This window comes from Larus michahellis, chromosome 7, assembly GCF_964199755.1.
Source record: "Larus michahellis chromosome 7, bLarMic1.1, whole genome shotgun sequence".
Lineage (NCBI taxonomy): Eukaryota > Metazoa > Chordata > Aves > Charadriiformes > Laridae > Larus > Larus michahellis.
In genome coordinates this window covers 24,334,471-24,351,025 of record NC_133902.1, presented here as the reverse complement: position 1 = coordinate 24,351,025, position 16,555 = coordinate 24,334,471, and the positions used below count along the sequence as shown (strand labels likewise).

The 16,555-nt window shown below is 38.4% G+C and overlaps 1 protein-coding gene across 1 annotated transcript in view; it reads left to right on the top strand.

Moving 5' to 3' along the window:
* The window catches only part of STAT4 (signal transducer and activator of transcription 4), a 44,527-nt gene extending 28,243 nt beyond the window's left edge, over nt 1–16,284 (top strand). The window contains exons 12-24 of the mRNA XM_074596214.1: nt 10–27; nt 722–815; nt 1,641–1,685; nt 5,469–5,552; nt 5,831–5,929; nt 7,181–7,316; nt 8,449–8,501; nt 9,309–9,403; nt 9,834–9,970; nt 10,380–10,571; nt 11,780–11,846; nt 12,361–12,469; nt 14,623–16,284. Coding sequence (XP_074452315.1) covers nt 10–27; nt 722–815; nt 1,641–1,685; nt 5,469–5,552; nt 5,831–5,929; nt 7,181–7,316; nt 8,449–8,501; nt 9,309–9,403; nt 9,834–9,970; nt 10,380–10,571; nt 11,780–11,846; nt 12,361–12,469; nt 14,623–14,649 — 1,156 coding nt within the window. The 3' untranslated portion in view covers nt 14,650–16,284. The remainder of the gene's footprint in view (nt 1–9; nt 28–721; nt 816–1,640; nt 1,686–5,468; nt 5,553–5,830; nt 5,930–7,180; nt 7,317–8,448; nt 8,502–9,308; nt 9,404–9,833; nt 9,971–10,379; nt 10,572–11,779; nt 11,847–12,360; nt 12,470–14,622) is intronic.
* Nucleotides 16,285–16,555: the final 271 nt, after the last annotated feature.

Genomic DNA, 16,555 nt, shown 5'->3' with positions numbered 1-16,555 from the left:
CTGTTTCAGGAATGTTTCAACTGTAAGGTAAGAAAATAAAATATATGTCTTAAATTATCCAATACAATATTATTCAAGAAGCTCAACATGAGCCCGCAACGTGCGCTTGTAGCCCAGAAAGCCAACTGCATCCTGAGCTGCATCAAAAGAAGCATGGGCAGCAGGTCGAGGGAGGGGATTCTCCCCTCTACTCTGCTCTGGTGAGACCCCATGTGGAGTACCGCGTCCGGCATAAGGACACGGAGGGACACAAAGATGATCAGAGGGCTGGAGCACCTCTCCTATAAAGACAGGCTGAGAGAGTTGGGGTTGTTCAGCCTGGAGAAGAGAAGGCTCCAGGGAGACCTTATAGCGGCCTCCCAGTCCCTAAAGGGGGCCTACAGGAGGCATGGGGAGGGACTCTTTATCAGGGAGTGCAGGGATAGGGCAAGGGGTAACAGTTTTAAACTGAAAGAGGGGTGATTTAGATTAGATATTAGGAAGAAATAAAAAGAAAGTGAGGGTGGTGAGACACTGGAACAGGTTGCCCAGAGAAGTTGTGGATGCCCCATCCCTGGAAGTGTTCAAGGCCAGGCTGGATGGGGCTTTGAGCAGCCTGGTCTAGTGGGAGGTGTCCCCGCCTGTGGCAGGGGGGTTGGAACATGATGATCTTTAAGGTCCCTTCCAACCCAAACCATTCTATTGTTCTATGATTCTATGATAAGTGTAATGTCCTCCATAGTAATCGTAGATTCGTTCTGTGTGGAACACACGTAAAAGCAATGAACATGGATGAATCTGCAAACGGAAGCCTGTCGGTAGAATTTCGACATTTGGTAAGTCTGACTGGTTTTTTTCCTATCGTGTACCTCTGGTAAAGAAATAAGAGATTCTTTTAAAAAAAATACGTAGGGAGCACTGTATTACTGTCAAGTCTATGCTCATTTTCTTTTTCCTTAAACAGAAGTTTACTCCTAGAACCTCCTTATCCCATTCCAAAATTTATCTATTCCATAAGACTATATATTTTCACGAAATGACAAAGCAAATCCTAATTAATGCCAGAAAAGACTAATCATACTGAATTACACAGCTTCTCAGAAACTGAGTTTTGTTAAAAAAACCCAAACAAACAAAACAAAAAAACCAAACCAAACCACAACACCATTGTCTAGGTGAAATACATAATTGAATGCTTTAGATCTGGTTGAAATTAATGCCTGCAATAACTGTCTTTTGAGAGACTATAGTACCGCTTCTTTAACTTCTCTGCTATCCCAGTGAGTCATGCTTTCTGACTAGACTCCCTCACCTATGGGGTTTTTTTCGGCTTAACCACAGATGCAGTGCATCAGTGTGGTTTTGCATAAGGAGATGGAGATTGATGGTCTTTAGTGCTTTTTTCTATTATATACCTTGCAAGCACCCTAATTAACGCTTTGTTACATTAACTTAGTTTCTTAAAAAAAAAATCTTTAAAAATATTTAAAAACTATTGACTGAATAGACTTTCCAAGGCATAGCGTCATAGTTCATTTCAGCATATTTGTATATTGTAAATAAACGTTATACTAACAACATCATGGTTACAAATTATGTTCTTTATATGTACTTCTGTCTTTAGTTTCTTTGGCACATAAATATTGTTTTGCTTTATACAGCAACCCAAAGAAATGAAATCAAGTGCTGGAAGCAAAGGAAATGAGGTTTGTGCATTTATTTTACATGTTATTTTTGATTACTCTCACAAGTATTTCAAATTGGATTTTATTTAAATCAAATAGTAACCATATGCTGTTAGAATTTGAAATATATCCTTATGTATCCTTACAATAAGTATAGGACCCAATTATCATCTAATAGTATAATGAGAACTTTTCAGAACGACTCATAGAATTTTTAATTACATGCTTTAAATTTGTACATTAAAAAAAACCACCTTACAATAGAATGTAAGAAGTAATAATCTGAAAGTATGCGTTGAAACAATTTTTTCTATAGGAACAGTTCTTTAAATGTATATTCATTCTGTTGGCCAAGTTTACAGATGAGGTAAGGGTATAATTATATTTGCATCAAAGTTTGCTTGCCTCACCCAGGACCAAAAGCGTACTAAATTTACCAACGCTCATCCGAATCCAGTCGTAGGTTCCCCTCTTGTGGTGACACTGTACTATGACATGTTAGCCCTAACAAACCAGCAGGTACTTTGCAGTACCCAGGTTTCAGAGACATGCACATACCACCTAGCATGTAAGGTGAAAAGGTATTGCAAATGCTTGCTTCCTAATGGAGGAGCTTTATATCCATACATTCTTGCTTTGTGGAGAACAGAAATCAGAAGTATTAACATCGGCGCTAATCCACACCTCGAACACCATGCCCCTGTATTGTAGAGTGCTCCTTCCATTCCTGCGTTACCCTCCAGCACCACTGACATAGAATCATAGAACGGTTTGGGTTGGAAGGGACCTTAAAGATCATCCAGTTCCAACCCCCTGCCATGGGCAGGGACACCTCCCACTAGACCAGGCTGCTCAAAGCCCCATCCAGCCTGGCCTTGAACACTTCCAGGGATGGGCCTCCACCACCTCTCTGGACAACCTGTTCCAGCGTCTCACCACCCACGCAATAAAGAATTTCTTCCTAATACCTAATCTAAAATATATCCTTTTTTTAGTTCAAAACTGTTACCCCTTGTCCTATCCCTACACTCCCTGATAAAAGTCCCTACCCATCTTTCCTGTAAGCCCTGATTAAGTACCGGAAGGCCCCACTGGAAGGCTCTCCTCAGAGCCTTCTCTTCTCCTGGCTGAACAACCCCAACCGTCTCAGCCTGTCTTCATAGGAGAGGTGCCCCTCTGATCATCTTCATGGCCCTCCTCTGGACTTGCTCCAACAGGTCCAAGTCATTCTTATGCTGGGGCTCCAGAGCTGGACGCAGTACTCCAGGTGGGGTCTCACGAGAGCAGACATCCAGCCCACCAGTGCTTCTTCCCCTGCCCACCTCCTCACCATCTGCACAGCTCTACCCTACATCCTTCTTCTCAGCTCTGGCTTCCTACAAACTGTGATTCTCCTGAGCGTCCTGGCGCTCTCAGACAAAATCAGAATCAGAGGCAAGAAAGTTACTGCCTTCATTCATTCACCTTCTGCATCACTGGCAGGAGGGCAAAGGAGCACTGTCCCAGCAGGGGAGAAGGCAGGATGTTCTCATCCAGCAACTGGAGGCAGTAGGCAGGGAGGGGAAAGGCACAAGTACACACAATCTCTAGAGCGGCCATGGACCATCACCATAAATTTAGCATTGCTATTTAACATCAAAAATCTGCAGATAAATCTCTGGCTGAAGCAAGAGTCAGAAGCTTGCAGCCAATGATACAGCCTCTGCCAACACGACCAGAACAATTAATGTCTCTCAAGGTAACTGAAGTCATAAGATACTTCTATGAATGCCACCTACTAACCTAGGAAATAAAATAGGCTATACTGGCTTAAGGTGTCTCCACATCAGTGTAACTTTCTTGCACAGTGGAAGCACTGAGGGTAAAGTTGTATTGGAAAGTTTAAAAAAAAAAAAAAAAAAAGAATCACTCATATCACAGCCCAAATAGACGTAGTTACACGAGCACAAAAATTATTACAAATAGTCTTTAAGTAAAAAGCAAAGGTGTGATCAGCATGGAGAATTTTAACCAAAAACATAAAGCAGAAGACATGCTTCACACTGAGTTTCTGAACAGAATTACTTGCAACCTGATTAGCAAGACTGAAACTCAAGGCTCACCTCCCAATTACTTTGCTACTTACAAAGTCATCTCTATCAAGACAAGCAAATGCAAAAATGGAGGTGTAAAAATGTGGGTGCTCTGCTTTTGGTAACATTTTGCTCCCACTTTCACACATTATGCCTTTATAACTCTATAAAACATAGGGCTGTGGAGAATTAGGACAGCTGAACTGTGACATAGTTCACTGCTAACTGATATCCTCAAACAGAGCTTCTCCTTGGTCAAATCACAGTCTGCAAAGTCATTATTAGCATGAACAAGTTTTGTAGTTTTTTTATTAACAGCAACTATAATAATTCAAAAACTTCAATTGTTATAGGATATTTTGTAAACTGAGAGTGTAGTTGCTGAGTATGACTTGCGTCGTAAAAAAAAAGTCTACGTTCTCTGCATTTGACATTTGCCCTTTCGTGTAGATATGCCTTTTTGCTTAGATGATTTTGCCATGAGAAAAATTCAGTTTTTGCAAAATCATGACGAGGGGAGGGGGAAGTTTCAGCAACCCTTTCCAACTTTATGTCAGCAATACATGTTGAGCTGGATTGATTCTATCTGTATCAAAACATTTGAGCTCATTTGACGGATGAGTATTTAATGTAAAAGCCTTCAGCTCTAAGCTGGGTTTTCCCTTTGCAAGGCAGATTTATTATTCAGATGCCTGAGGATCTCCTGTAGTCTCAGTCCCTCATTTATACAGTATCTTTTGTTGCAATGGCCTGTACATGTCCTGGAGGAGGTGCTCCATGGGAAAGATAAGGCCATGAGGCAATTTCCCAAGGAATCGATTTATTTTACACTGACTGAAAGCAGAGTACTTCAGTAAATGGAATCATTTTGATTTGGGACTTTTGCTTCTTTTTTAAAAAGTCTGACAAAAGAAATATGTGATGGGGAGGGGAAAAACAACAACAAACCAGGAAAAGGACAAACAGATTTTTATACTTAGACTTCTGGGGATGGAAATGTATTTCGAAAGATCTGTTTCGCACGGGGCAGAGATTTGGATCTTTACTGAGCTATGTTGGTTTGTAATCAAAACAAAATGCTTGTACTACAAACTTTAATCAACCAGGACAATCAGATCTTTTTTTTTTTCCATCCAAGAAAAGCTTGCTTTTTAGTAACATATTTACTTTGGATTAATGATTTAGGCCTCTACTCCTTCAAGTAGTACTATCTAAGTATACTTACAATAAACCTGTGTTCCCTGATGAGGGCCTACTTGTCATTAAAGCTTTGGGGTTTTGTTTTGTTTCTAGTTTGTCTCTCCTTGAAGTTTAATATCTCTGTTTAAATTGAAATTGTCAATCAGTAAGGAAATTTTAGGAAAAGAAAAGTTGTGGACAATCTTTATCAGAAACAAAAAATAATCCGGTAACTTTTTGTGTGCAAATCTGTGTTTAAAAGCATCATTTTAGAAAAAGTTAAAAGCAAAAGTTAAAAGTGTAAAAGTATTGCTTTAACAATGTGAAGGGATTATTTAGATTCACCAGAAAAAAACAGACCAGACTTCTGGACTAATTTAATGTCAAATGTTAACAAACAAATTATTTCCTTCACTTCCTTCTTTTCCTGTTCTACTTACGTATTTGATAAGTGTTTTCTTTCAAGGTTGTGTAATCTCAGCAGTCAGATCACTAAAACAGTGTTAAATGCCAACTGTGTGTTCACAGTTTTATAACCTACTTACTCCCTCAGGGCCCTCACATGGTGACCGAGGAACTCCACTCTATCAGCTTTGAAACCCAGGTCTGCCTGTATGGATTGACTATAAATTTGGAAGTAAGTATTCTCGCCAAATTTTCTAGGACAAGAATAAAAGGCATTTTCCAGCAGCTTATAGAACAACAACTGTGTTGGGCCAGACCACAGGTCCATCTATCCTAGATGGTTACTGTGGTTACTTCAGCAGTAACCATAAGCAAACGCAAGATTTCCAGAACTTTTGGACAGAATCATACGCTTTGGGAAGGAAGAGGGGGCTAAAAAACCCAAAGCATAGCACAGCGCTAACACTCTCCTCGACAGCATTTACATAGCACGTTCATTCTTTCCACCAGACCAGCTCTTTGCCTGTGGTGATGATTTCCAATGTGAGCCAATTACCCAATGCGTGGGCTTCTATTATTTGGTACAATCTGTCAACCAACGATCCTCAGGTAGGTCTTCAGTATGCAAGTACTGACTTTCTGCACTTTCACCTTTCTATTGTTTGGTTACCAAATATAGTAATTATAAAAAGGCTGTGTTCCCCTCTTGAACTGGCCTTATTTTCTTCACATACACTATTATCAACATCATACTTTGATGTTGTTCACTTTATCTTTTGTTCCCTGCCCAGATGTAAAGCCATATGCGCGCTCAGCTTTCCTTTTCATAGGCTGAAGTAGTAGTTCTTAATCTAAGGAAACGTGATAGCCCTGCTCCACAACTTTTCAGTTTGATTTGTCCTTTTTGGAGGTGGTTGACCAAAACTGTACATGGCATAAAATAAATCTACTGGTACAATTCAAAACTGTCAGAGTAGGTGAATAGGTGGGTCTGTAATATACTTAAGTGCTGCTTTCCCTCATGCATTTTACAGGAGCTAGTGGTTTCTATGGAGAAGACTATAAGTGTCAAGTAGCACCTTCTAGTGTCTCTAACTGGGAGCAAAAGCAGGATCACTCTATCTCAGACTCCAGCTGGCTCAGCACGCATTTTAGATTCAGTCACTGTTACTGCATTTGCAGATTGTAGAATAGTGCTGGTGCTGTCAGTAGCTCTCAGACTTTCAGTCGGGGTAAGCTGCAGTCACGTAGATGTTTGGAGGAGAGAAAGAGTAAGGTAGTTTACCATGGAGTGTGCCTAAGAATGACAGCAGGCCAGCTGACCAGCTGACTTCATTATCACTCTGCGATATTCCAAAGAGTCTTCTGCACAGTTTTCAGTATGTTCATTACACGTACCGTCCAGAAACCAAAAGAATAACTAAGATAAGCCAAACGATTCAACAACATACGGCTATAAGAGTATGTAACAGTTTGGGATTTCCATTCACCACATGTTATAATGAGAGTATCTACACTTATTGGATAGGCTTTAAGCATATTTTCACTGTCTTAACATACGATACTATGAGAAATATAGCAAGATATTTTATCATCCAAGATGGACGCACAGACTCTTGCTCTTTCTAAGAGTTTTCCCACCTCTTCCCTCCCCTTACAACTCTGCCCAGGTACCCAAGTGGATCTTGCTGCGTTGCTGCATGCGGAAGGGCCAGCACTCGTTTACCCCAGTGTATCCCCCATACACACCTCATTTTTAACACTTCAGGATTCTGCTTGAGCACCTGCAGCCTTCTTTTACAGCCTGTAGTGTATTTCATGGTTGCTAACTGTCTAAACAAAGCACTAATTCTGTTGCAGAATTTGTCTTTCTTCAACAATCCCCCTGCTGCCACTTTAAGTCAGCTCTTAGAAGTACTGAGCTGGCAATTTTCATCGTATGTTGGTCGTGGACTCAATTCTGAGCAGCTCAACATGCTGGCTGAAAAACTTATGGGTAAGATTGTAGAAATATAGAGATTTTATTTATTATTTTATTTTATTTTTGAGCTCTTGTATTTGATAGTCACAGGTAATGACTTTAAGCATGACCTCCACTTCCAGAGCTGACTTCAAAAATGCCACAATAACATTCTTTTCTTTAAAGAAAAGCATGCGTCAGCTTATTCTCACCACAAAGTGATTCAACTTCTGAACTTCCAGGCTGCTAAACTGAAGAAAGAGGGCATCAGTCACAATGAACTGTGATGTTATTTTGTTTCTTTAGCAAGTAATTATCTCATGCATCTGAAATCAAAAGGAAGTCTTTTTGCTTGCTTATGGGGTTTGGTTTGGGTTTTGTTTCATTTTAAGTATTCATCCTTTTGAGTCTGTTTAGTTCTGGTACCCATCCTTCACTGGTGACAGGAGGGTGACCCGTAACTTCAGCAAGATGAACTATTGAACACTTGGATCTGACTGTCCCCCAGAAGGGAGAGGTCTTAGGGAAAGCTGGCAGAAGAAAAGAAAGCCTTATCTGTTTCTGGGGAAGAAACAATTCTAAAATATGTTGTGATCTGAAAGAAACTCCAAGCTGAGGGTGTAACGATACCTCTACTGTTGGGAATTAAAAAAGCATCTGTCAGAGACTGGGGGGAATCTTTACTTTTTGTTGCTTTCAAAGCTGGGAAGTGAAGACTGGTTTCCCTGGATAACAGTCACTTTTCTGATGGTTTCTTGGAGCTTTCTTGTTTAGTGGAGGTAGTGGAGTTGAGAGATGCCATTGTAAATCAGCAAAAATCATAAGAAAGAAAAAATAAATTGTCTTAAAATATGTAAGCTCAAGATAGAGCAAAAGCCAAGAGAAGTAATACTTGGGCTAAAAACTGAAACTGAGCATACAGTGTTGCAGAAACAAAGTCCCAGACTACTTTAGGCAAATATCCTCAAAACTACCACTGTCAGCTGCGTCAAAGTGATACAGAAAAACCAATCTACATCCACTTAGTACGCCCCTCTCATTTCCTCTCCAAGTCTCGATGTACTGTACTCTCCCCCACAACTATACAGATATCAAGCTATATCTATTGCAAAACTTCAGAAAAATAGACTCATTGTTTGTGGTGTTTTGGTTTCTTTTTTTCTCTCAGGACAACAAGTCAGTTATAATGATTATCAGCTATCCTGGGCAAAGTTCTGCAAGGTACGGTTTCCAAAAGTAAAACTAGTCTCTTTTTTCTTTTCACACCCACATGCGTGCCTAACTCTGTCTCTCTGATGCTACTGATAAGATTCCCACTTGACATATCTGGGACTCGTAGCCCAGCACAATCACACTCATTGTAAAAATGTAAATAGGACAATAATATTTCCAGAAGTTTAAAGCTTAGGCTAAGAGATCTACTTAGTTACATTGCTACAGAGATCAGAAACTGTCATTATAGTGTGGCCTGTATATTTCTGTAAATGATCAATAGATTGTGCTATCAAAGCCCACATTTTTCATAAAGCATATAGTAAATTTTTTCACATGCTCAGTTGTAACCTAAATTATTTCAAGTCAGTCGACATATTCAGTAACTTTGATCAGGAACAGAAAAGTTATTGAGAAAGAAGAGTAAACCCATTTTATTCATACTAACTACATTATTTAAACACATATAGGACCTTAGAAGGAAATTCGACTTTCTCATCATCGTTTCTCTCAAAATGTAGTTTCATAACCAGGAAGAAACAATAAATGTGGGTTGGTTTTTTTTTCTTGAAAAGTGAGGCGCTTCCAGTGCATATCTTAAAAATGAATTGGGTTTATGTCAGGCTGAAAGAGAGACATTACTCAAAACAGCGGTTCAAATTTGTCATTCTCGCCTGAACAAACTAGATTATTCTTAAGAAACTGAGATAGCCATGTCATGTGGATGTTGGGTAACAACACTCTCACAATTCTCTTCTCATGTGTGTTGGTTTTGTTTGTGTTTTGTGTTGTGGCTTTTTTTTTTTAAACCATTAGGAACATTTGCCTGGAAAGTCTTTTACCTTTTGGGTTTGGCTTGAAGCCATTCTGGACTTAATTAAAAAACACATTCTTCCTCTTTGGATTGATGGGTAAGCAACAAGGAAACAGCTGTATCTTGATCTCTCTCTGCTTTGTCTTTTTCCTTTACTAATCTCAGTTTTAGCTATGCAGAAGAAAATTTGTAAAGAGTTTAATACTTCTATCTCCCTCTTCCTGTTTATAACTTCCTGAAATTTTTGCCAAAAGGAAACACCATTGAATCTCTTAGAAATGCATGTTTAGATCTGTTTATCAGTTCTGTCAGTGTACAGTCAATCTCATTACGCTTCATAGTACTTTAAGCTCAATGCCATACTCCACATGTAACGCATGTGAAGCTTGTGTCATAGTTTCAAGACATTTTAAAGTTTTGTCACCAGGCTTTGAACACCTATATAAAGTTTGGGCAGATGCATTGCACAGACTTGAAGTCTGTATTTTTTTCCAAAAGCAAACCCATGATTTCCTGTTACACTTCAGGTACGTAATGGGATTTGTAAGCAAAGAGAAGGAACGAATTTTGCTCAAAGACAAGACACCAGGAACATTTTTATTAAGATTTAGTGAAAGTAATCTGGGTGGAATTACCTTTACTTGGGTGGATCAGTTAGAAAATGGTAAGTATAATTTAAAAAAAATAACATAAACCTCAAACTCTGCAATACACCTGTAATACAGGAGCCATGTGTTTTTTTGTTTAAAAGTGAAATTCATGTGTATCATGTCTTAGTATGGTTTTGGGTAAGATGCAAGTATCATATTTACTGAAACACAAATCAGAACTCTGAAAGTCTACCTCTCAATTCTTTATATTAACTATAAGAGTTCATTAGGAAGTGTACCTGCTTACTGCAGGCTTTAAATGTTTCAACATGTGCAGAAAGTATAACTTGAGAGATACTAACATTGGTACAAACAGGTAAAACCCACACCAGTGTAAACTACAAAAGAAAGCCACAAATATGTTTCAACTGCAGATGTTATCTACCAGTTATCAGTGGCTACGGTGCCTTTGTATTTTTACAGGAGACGTCACATTTCATTCGGTGGAACCCTATAACAAAGGTCGCTTATCTGCACTGCCTTTTGCTGATATACTGCGTGATTACAAAGTTATTATGGCAGACAATGTTCCTGAAAACCCTCTGAAGTATCTGTATCCAGACATTCCCAAAGATAAGGCCTTTGGCAAACACTACAGCTGTCAGCCAAATGAAGGTTGGGTTCCATTTCTCTATTTACCCTTTCTGCAAAGCAGCTGCAAAGTCGAGAGGCAATTTGAGGAATGGGGGCGGGGGGGGGGAAGGAAGGGAACAGATTAAGATGCCTCCTTTAATCAGCATCTTCAAGAGAACTGTTTTAATGCTTTGTCTACCATTCAGACAGCTTCATTTTGTAAATATATCCCTGGTCTTAGAGGTTACATTATAGGCGATGACAATAATATTTAAAAGAAGCTAAGAAATAAATCTTAGGGTAGAAAGAGGCAAAAAGAAAAATCTAAAAAAAAAAAAAAAAAAAAAAAAAGGATTTCTTTCCTGACTGATGCATTAGAAAATTCAGTGCTTGGGCATTCAGAGATGAAACTGAAAAATCATCCTGCTTACCGGCTTCACAATTGTGTCACATTGTAGCATGCTGTCTCTCTTATTTCAAGGAAATTCTGTATTTTCCAAACAGCTTTATTCCAGCAGCATAACCCCTGGCAACTGCACTGGAAAATACAAAAAGGCTAGAGAAGAATGGCTCCAAATATGTTCAGGACCATGCTCTTTCTTGTCCAAGTTACAAGTCAGGCCATTTTTAGATTAAACTCACTCTCTCTCAAAAAAGCCCTCAAAGCCTTGATTTTGTTTAGAGATAATAAACTCTCTTCTGGACTTCCAGTATAAAAGGTTACATTTCCATTTGAATTAAAATTCCTACACTACTCAAAAATATTCGGAGGCTACAAATAGTTTTCCTCTTCATTTTACTTCAGTGGACTTTGCCTAATGCGCCAATCCTCTAACAATTTATGTATATGCTTAATTTCATGCAAAAGACAATGCTGAAGCTCTATCTGTAGAGCCAGAGCTCCCCACAAGCATTTGCAGAATGGAAATCTAGAGGCTTAGAAGTACCAAGCTTGTAGAGTTACAGTATATTTGTTTTTGAAGCCCTAACAAGATCTCTTGCATCAGTTGCTGTATTATATTCTGAGATAATGATTCGTATCAAGGGAGCACAGTCAATTACATGACTAAGACTTGACCTCAAAGCCAAACCTTAGGAATTCCCCTCATTTTTATGGCTGCTTATTTAAGCATAAACAGGGACATTTCTTTTTTAATATATTATGGTCCGCAGCACTTAAAGCTGATAATCAATTTCAAATACAATACAACTACTAGGTAATATTTAATTTCTCTAATATTGATTTTTAGTCTCAAAGCCCTCAGATGGAGGAGGCAAGGGTTACGTTCCTTCTGTATTTATCCCAGTCTCCAAAATGTAAGTATGCTTACAGATGTATTACACTTCAAATGTTACTTTTATTACATTTGCATCCTGTTTCAAAGATTTTCCCTGCTTCCCTTCCCCTGTTCAAATAGTCTGGGATAGCAACACATCGCATGTTTTTATTTGGCCAAGGACTGCTAAAGACAAGAAAGGAAAGGAAAGAACTTCACTTCTACAGTGCTTTTCCCATCTATGTGGCAAAACATTTGTAAAAATTGAATGCAGACTGTACAGTACTCTGATCTACTCGTCTTTCACTGTCTCCTTTTCCTCCCCAGCAGCTGGTATTACAGAGTCAGGTTTATCCACTCTTCCCTTGGTCCTGTCTCCTACATTTTTAAACGTACACCAGGTTGTTGGCATGTGCTTACAGGACCACCACCAACCACGAGTACAGGCTTAACAAACATTCACCATACTTCACTGCTATCCATCAAGTTAGAGGGATTTAAATTGCTTTTAAGATTATTTTTATGGTTGTTGGTTTTGTTTTGTTTTTTTTAAGCTTAAATGATTCTACAGAGCCACATTCTCCATCAGATCTTCTTCCAATGTCTCCAAGCGTCTATGCTGTGCTGAGAGAACACCTGAGTCCCACAGTGATCGAAACTGCCGTATGTTGCAAACTTTTCCATTCATGTTAATACTAAGCAAATAGGACACGTACAACACAGATGCTGTTTATGAAAAGGTTGCTTGTACAATTATGAAAAAATTAGAGTTCTTTCATCACTTGCTGTATTACATTCTGAAACGATGGTGCATCATTTCCTACTCTAAATGGGACAGGATGCTGGAAGCATACTTGGAAGCACTGTGTTGTTTGAAATGATCTGACACACTGCCCAATGAACCATGACTGTCATAATTCAAAGATCCCAGACCTGTTGCACAAACAAAGGCTTAACACTGACAAATACATCATGATTACACTAATTCTGTAGACAGCACAAAAGGCCTTGACTTGCTCAAGAAAGCTGCACAAGGAACATAAAAAATTCTGATTCAGAAAACTTGCACAACTTTTCAGTGCTGCGTGTTTCTACATGGGGTACGAAAGTGAGAAACTAAAAGTCAACTGAAACATTTTTAGAAAATAAAACTAATATTCACTAAGTATATAGAAAGATTAGGAAAATACTGTACCAATGTCCTATTAAAAGTATTTTCCTCTTTTATTTACTGACTAGAAATTGTGTTCTGAATCATCATGGCTTAGAATACTTTGAGCATTGATGTATACCCACTGAGGATTCACCCACAGCAGACTTCTATCAGGAAACACAGCAGTAGTTTGGCTTTAACAGCTTTAAAAGAAAACCTCCTTTTTAAATACTAGTTCTTAGTTTTCTGCATGTTCAATGATTTATGATCTTAAAATGGTTATGTATTTAAAAGTCTGTCAACTCCCCTTCAAATGCCTTTCTGTAAACACTCCCCCTCACCCCAAACCAGAATAAAACTAAACTAGAATCCTGACCATTGACGATTGGAAGCACAGTTAAATTATATATACAAAGAGAGGAGTTTTTTAATATACACCAAGCTGATGATCTGTTCAAAAGCAAAATATCTTTTTTTACTTCTTCACCTTTTTCTGTTGGCACTCATGACAAACTAATCCCTTAGCTAAAATTGAAATAATAGCCTGAATTAAAGTTCTGCATTAAAACCTACCACACCCAATCCGAGACATGTCCACAGTCATTTGTTGTTTTATACGTATGAAAACAGTTCTGACCTAGACTGCATTTGTAAACTATGTATGCATTTGCATTTCCCAAAGTTTCAGCAGCAAAAATAGTTGGCTTCACTTTTGTTTATCATCAGGCTCCAAAAGCTTTTGGTTTCTTTTAGCATGCTCAGGAATTCTCAAACCATCTCTGTCCAGATATTCCAAACCAGCTGTGACCATTGCCATCTTTCGGGGTCACAACCGCACAAAAAGAATGTGTTTGGTGATGAATTGGGAGAATCAAATACAATCATGCTGTGGTTTTTAAGGGTACTAGAGAAGCGGTTCAGTGCTGCTAGATGGTAGGTGGATTTATGGAGGCTCTTACTAGAAGCGTTTTCAAGTTCTGCTAGAAACTGGGAGAGAAAATACTTTTGAAAGATTTTTAAAGAATTCCTTCCCTCCTTTTTCCATTCTATTTACCTTACTAAATGGAAATGAGGAAAACATGGAGGTTTTTTCTTTATCATTGCAAATTCACACAGCAACCTACCCTGGTGAACAGCTGGCTAAATTCAGAAAGCAGACAATCTGCAGTACTAAATCAACACTTTTTTCTCCATGAGATGCCAATAAAAATGCACTGTGAGATGCAGAGAACAAGACTGAAATCTGCAGCAGGACAAACTATCCTATAACTAACTCACTCAGTCTTATGTATAAGATACGTTTCCTGCAGCCTTGCTGAATTCCCTTCTATTTCCCCCCTCTCCAAACTCCCATTCCCATCGGGAAAACAAGACTCCCATGAGAACCCTGCTTTACATATCCATAGGCCACGGGAACCACAAGAGTTCATATGAAATATATATCATTTTTATTGCAACTGTTTCCCACACAGTGTCTTCTAATGAGCATTCCTGTATTTTGTAAAGAACTAGCAACAGGATCCTCAGATCCTTACCAGTTTGTGTTACATTGTCAAAATGACACTGCAGTGGCCTTGAGCCAGAGAAGGTTTCAGCTGCAGTTAGTTCTAAATGAACAGCAGTAACTGCCATGAGACTAATATTTTCCTTTTTTTTCTTCTAGCTGAGTTCTCCTTACTCAACTGACTGAAGTTCACATACTGGAAAAATTATTAATTGTCTGAACTAATGGGTTAAGGATATGGTGAATGGATTTTTTTGCCATCTTTGTAAATCAGCATTTCCTGGAAACCACTATGATGTTATTCTTGGGCCTCCTTCTGTTATCAATACCATGTAAACCAGGACTCTTCTCCCTAGAGATTAAAAATAGCCTCCTGCAAGTCAGAATTGCTGTCCTCGCTGATAAAAGGCCAAATCCTTTCTGGCTTGGAGGTGAGGTCCAGCAGGGATAAATTTCAATTGCAGAATTAACGTCCATAGAATTGCTGTAAATATGAAAGTATAACAAAAAAATATTTTGCTTCTGAAAACAGCATAGACTGGTAACTAAAGACATTAATGTGTTTGGGGAAGTTAGGATTTATTATGTTAAATAGTTTCTGTTCTATCATCATCTTGTATACCATTGGTTTAGCTTCTATTTTAAAGCAAAGATTCTCATCCCTCTTGAGTTCAAATGTGCCACAGATGTCCAGGGCTTGCTTGCTTTCCAAACATGATCTATCTTCAGCATAGATTTTTATCTGCCACCACCGCAGAAGTTGTGAAAGGAAAGAAGGTAAAGCTGGAAAGAGAAGGGAGTTCCAAAAAGGAAACAGACATAAAACTTGTGGTGTCAAAAAGGCTGTCTCCATTTTGCCACTGGAAGAGAGGGTTAGTAAAACTTCCCCCTCTCACAAAATAGTTGCAGGAGTAAAGCTATTTGTGCATGAAGCATTCAGATACTACAGGAAGTATTATCAGAAAGTCTACAAAGAAAAAATCCTAATCTGAGAGAGTTTGGATACTATCTGGTAAACACGCACTGGGAAATACAGTTTTAAAAAATAGTTACTGAAGAGCTGCAGCATTTGCTGACCACTGGGCAGTTTATGCTACAAAACAGAATATTACATGCTTGTTAGAGACTCATTTAATAAGCAGAATCACTGTTTTTTGTAAAAATGGTAAATTCCCTTTTAAAAATATTCTTTTTTTTTTTCTTTCAGGCACTGTTTAGTGCTGGGTTTGGGTTGTTTGGTTTTATTGCTTTTACCCCCAACGTTATCCGTAACAGAATAATATTATCTGTTAACAGAATAATAAACAGGCAATTCCAAGGCCTCTGTAGTTCATGTGTGCAGGCTCATTTGAGATTTAATTCTTGTCTACAGAATATGTGGTTAAAGCATGCAAAGTTCTTGAAATATATACAAACGCTTGAGTGTTTGCACCTTACATTCTTCTTATGTAGGTACAAATTAGACACGTGGGATGAAAACATAACCTCCTTGAATCATTAAGACCTGGATTTTACTTTCATTTCTCCTTTTTCATTCACGCCTCTCACCCATACTATTGACATTAGTTGAAAACAAGTAAACAGAAACAGAGTAATGAGATATTTCTGTGATACATGAAAGTAGATTTTAAACAAACGCGTATCTGTTCATTAATCTGAATGATTTAAAGCAAGCTACGGATAAAACATCATTTTGTTTCAGAAAGGACCATGTATAAATAATTTTCCAAAACAACAAGAGGAACTGTGTATATAGTTTGGTAACATCTGTAATTTATATGACCAGCATGAATAAAAACAGATTTTGGCTTAATGTTGGATACCTGGACTTCTGTGTAATTTTTTCAAGATACAACAAAAATAGAGTCTTTCCTTCTTTTTGTTGATCTCAAGTTTGAACTACAAGCAGTAACACAGACTTCTAAAGCAGCAAACATAATTTCACCTCACATCAGCTATTGTATACCTTTTCATTCTAACCTGTTCTCACAATCTTAATACAAACAAAATGGGGGGCTACCCACCTTTTGACCATCTATACCTCGTGAGAAATACTATAAAAAAAGTCCAGACATTGGAGGTGAAACAATCT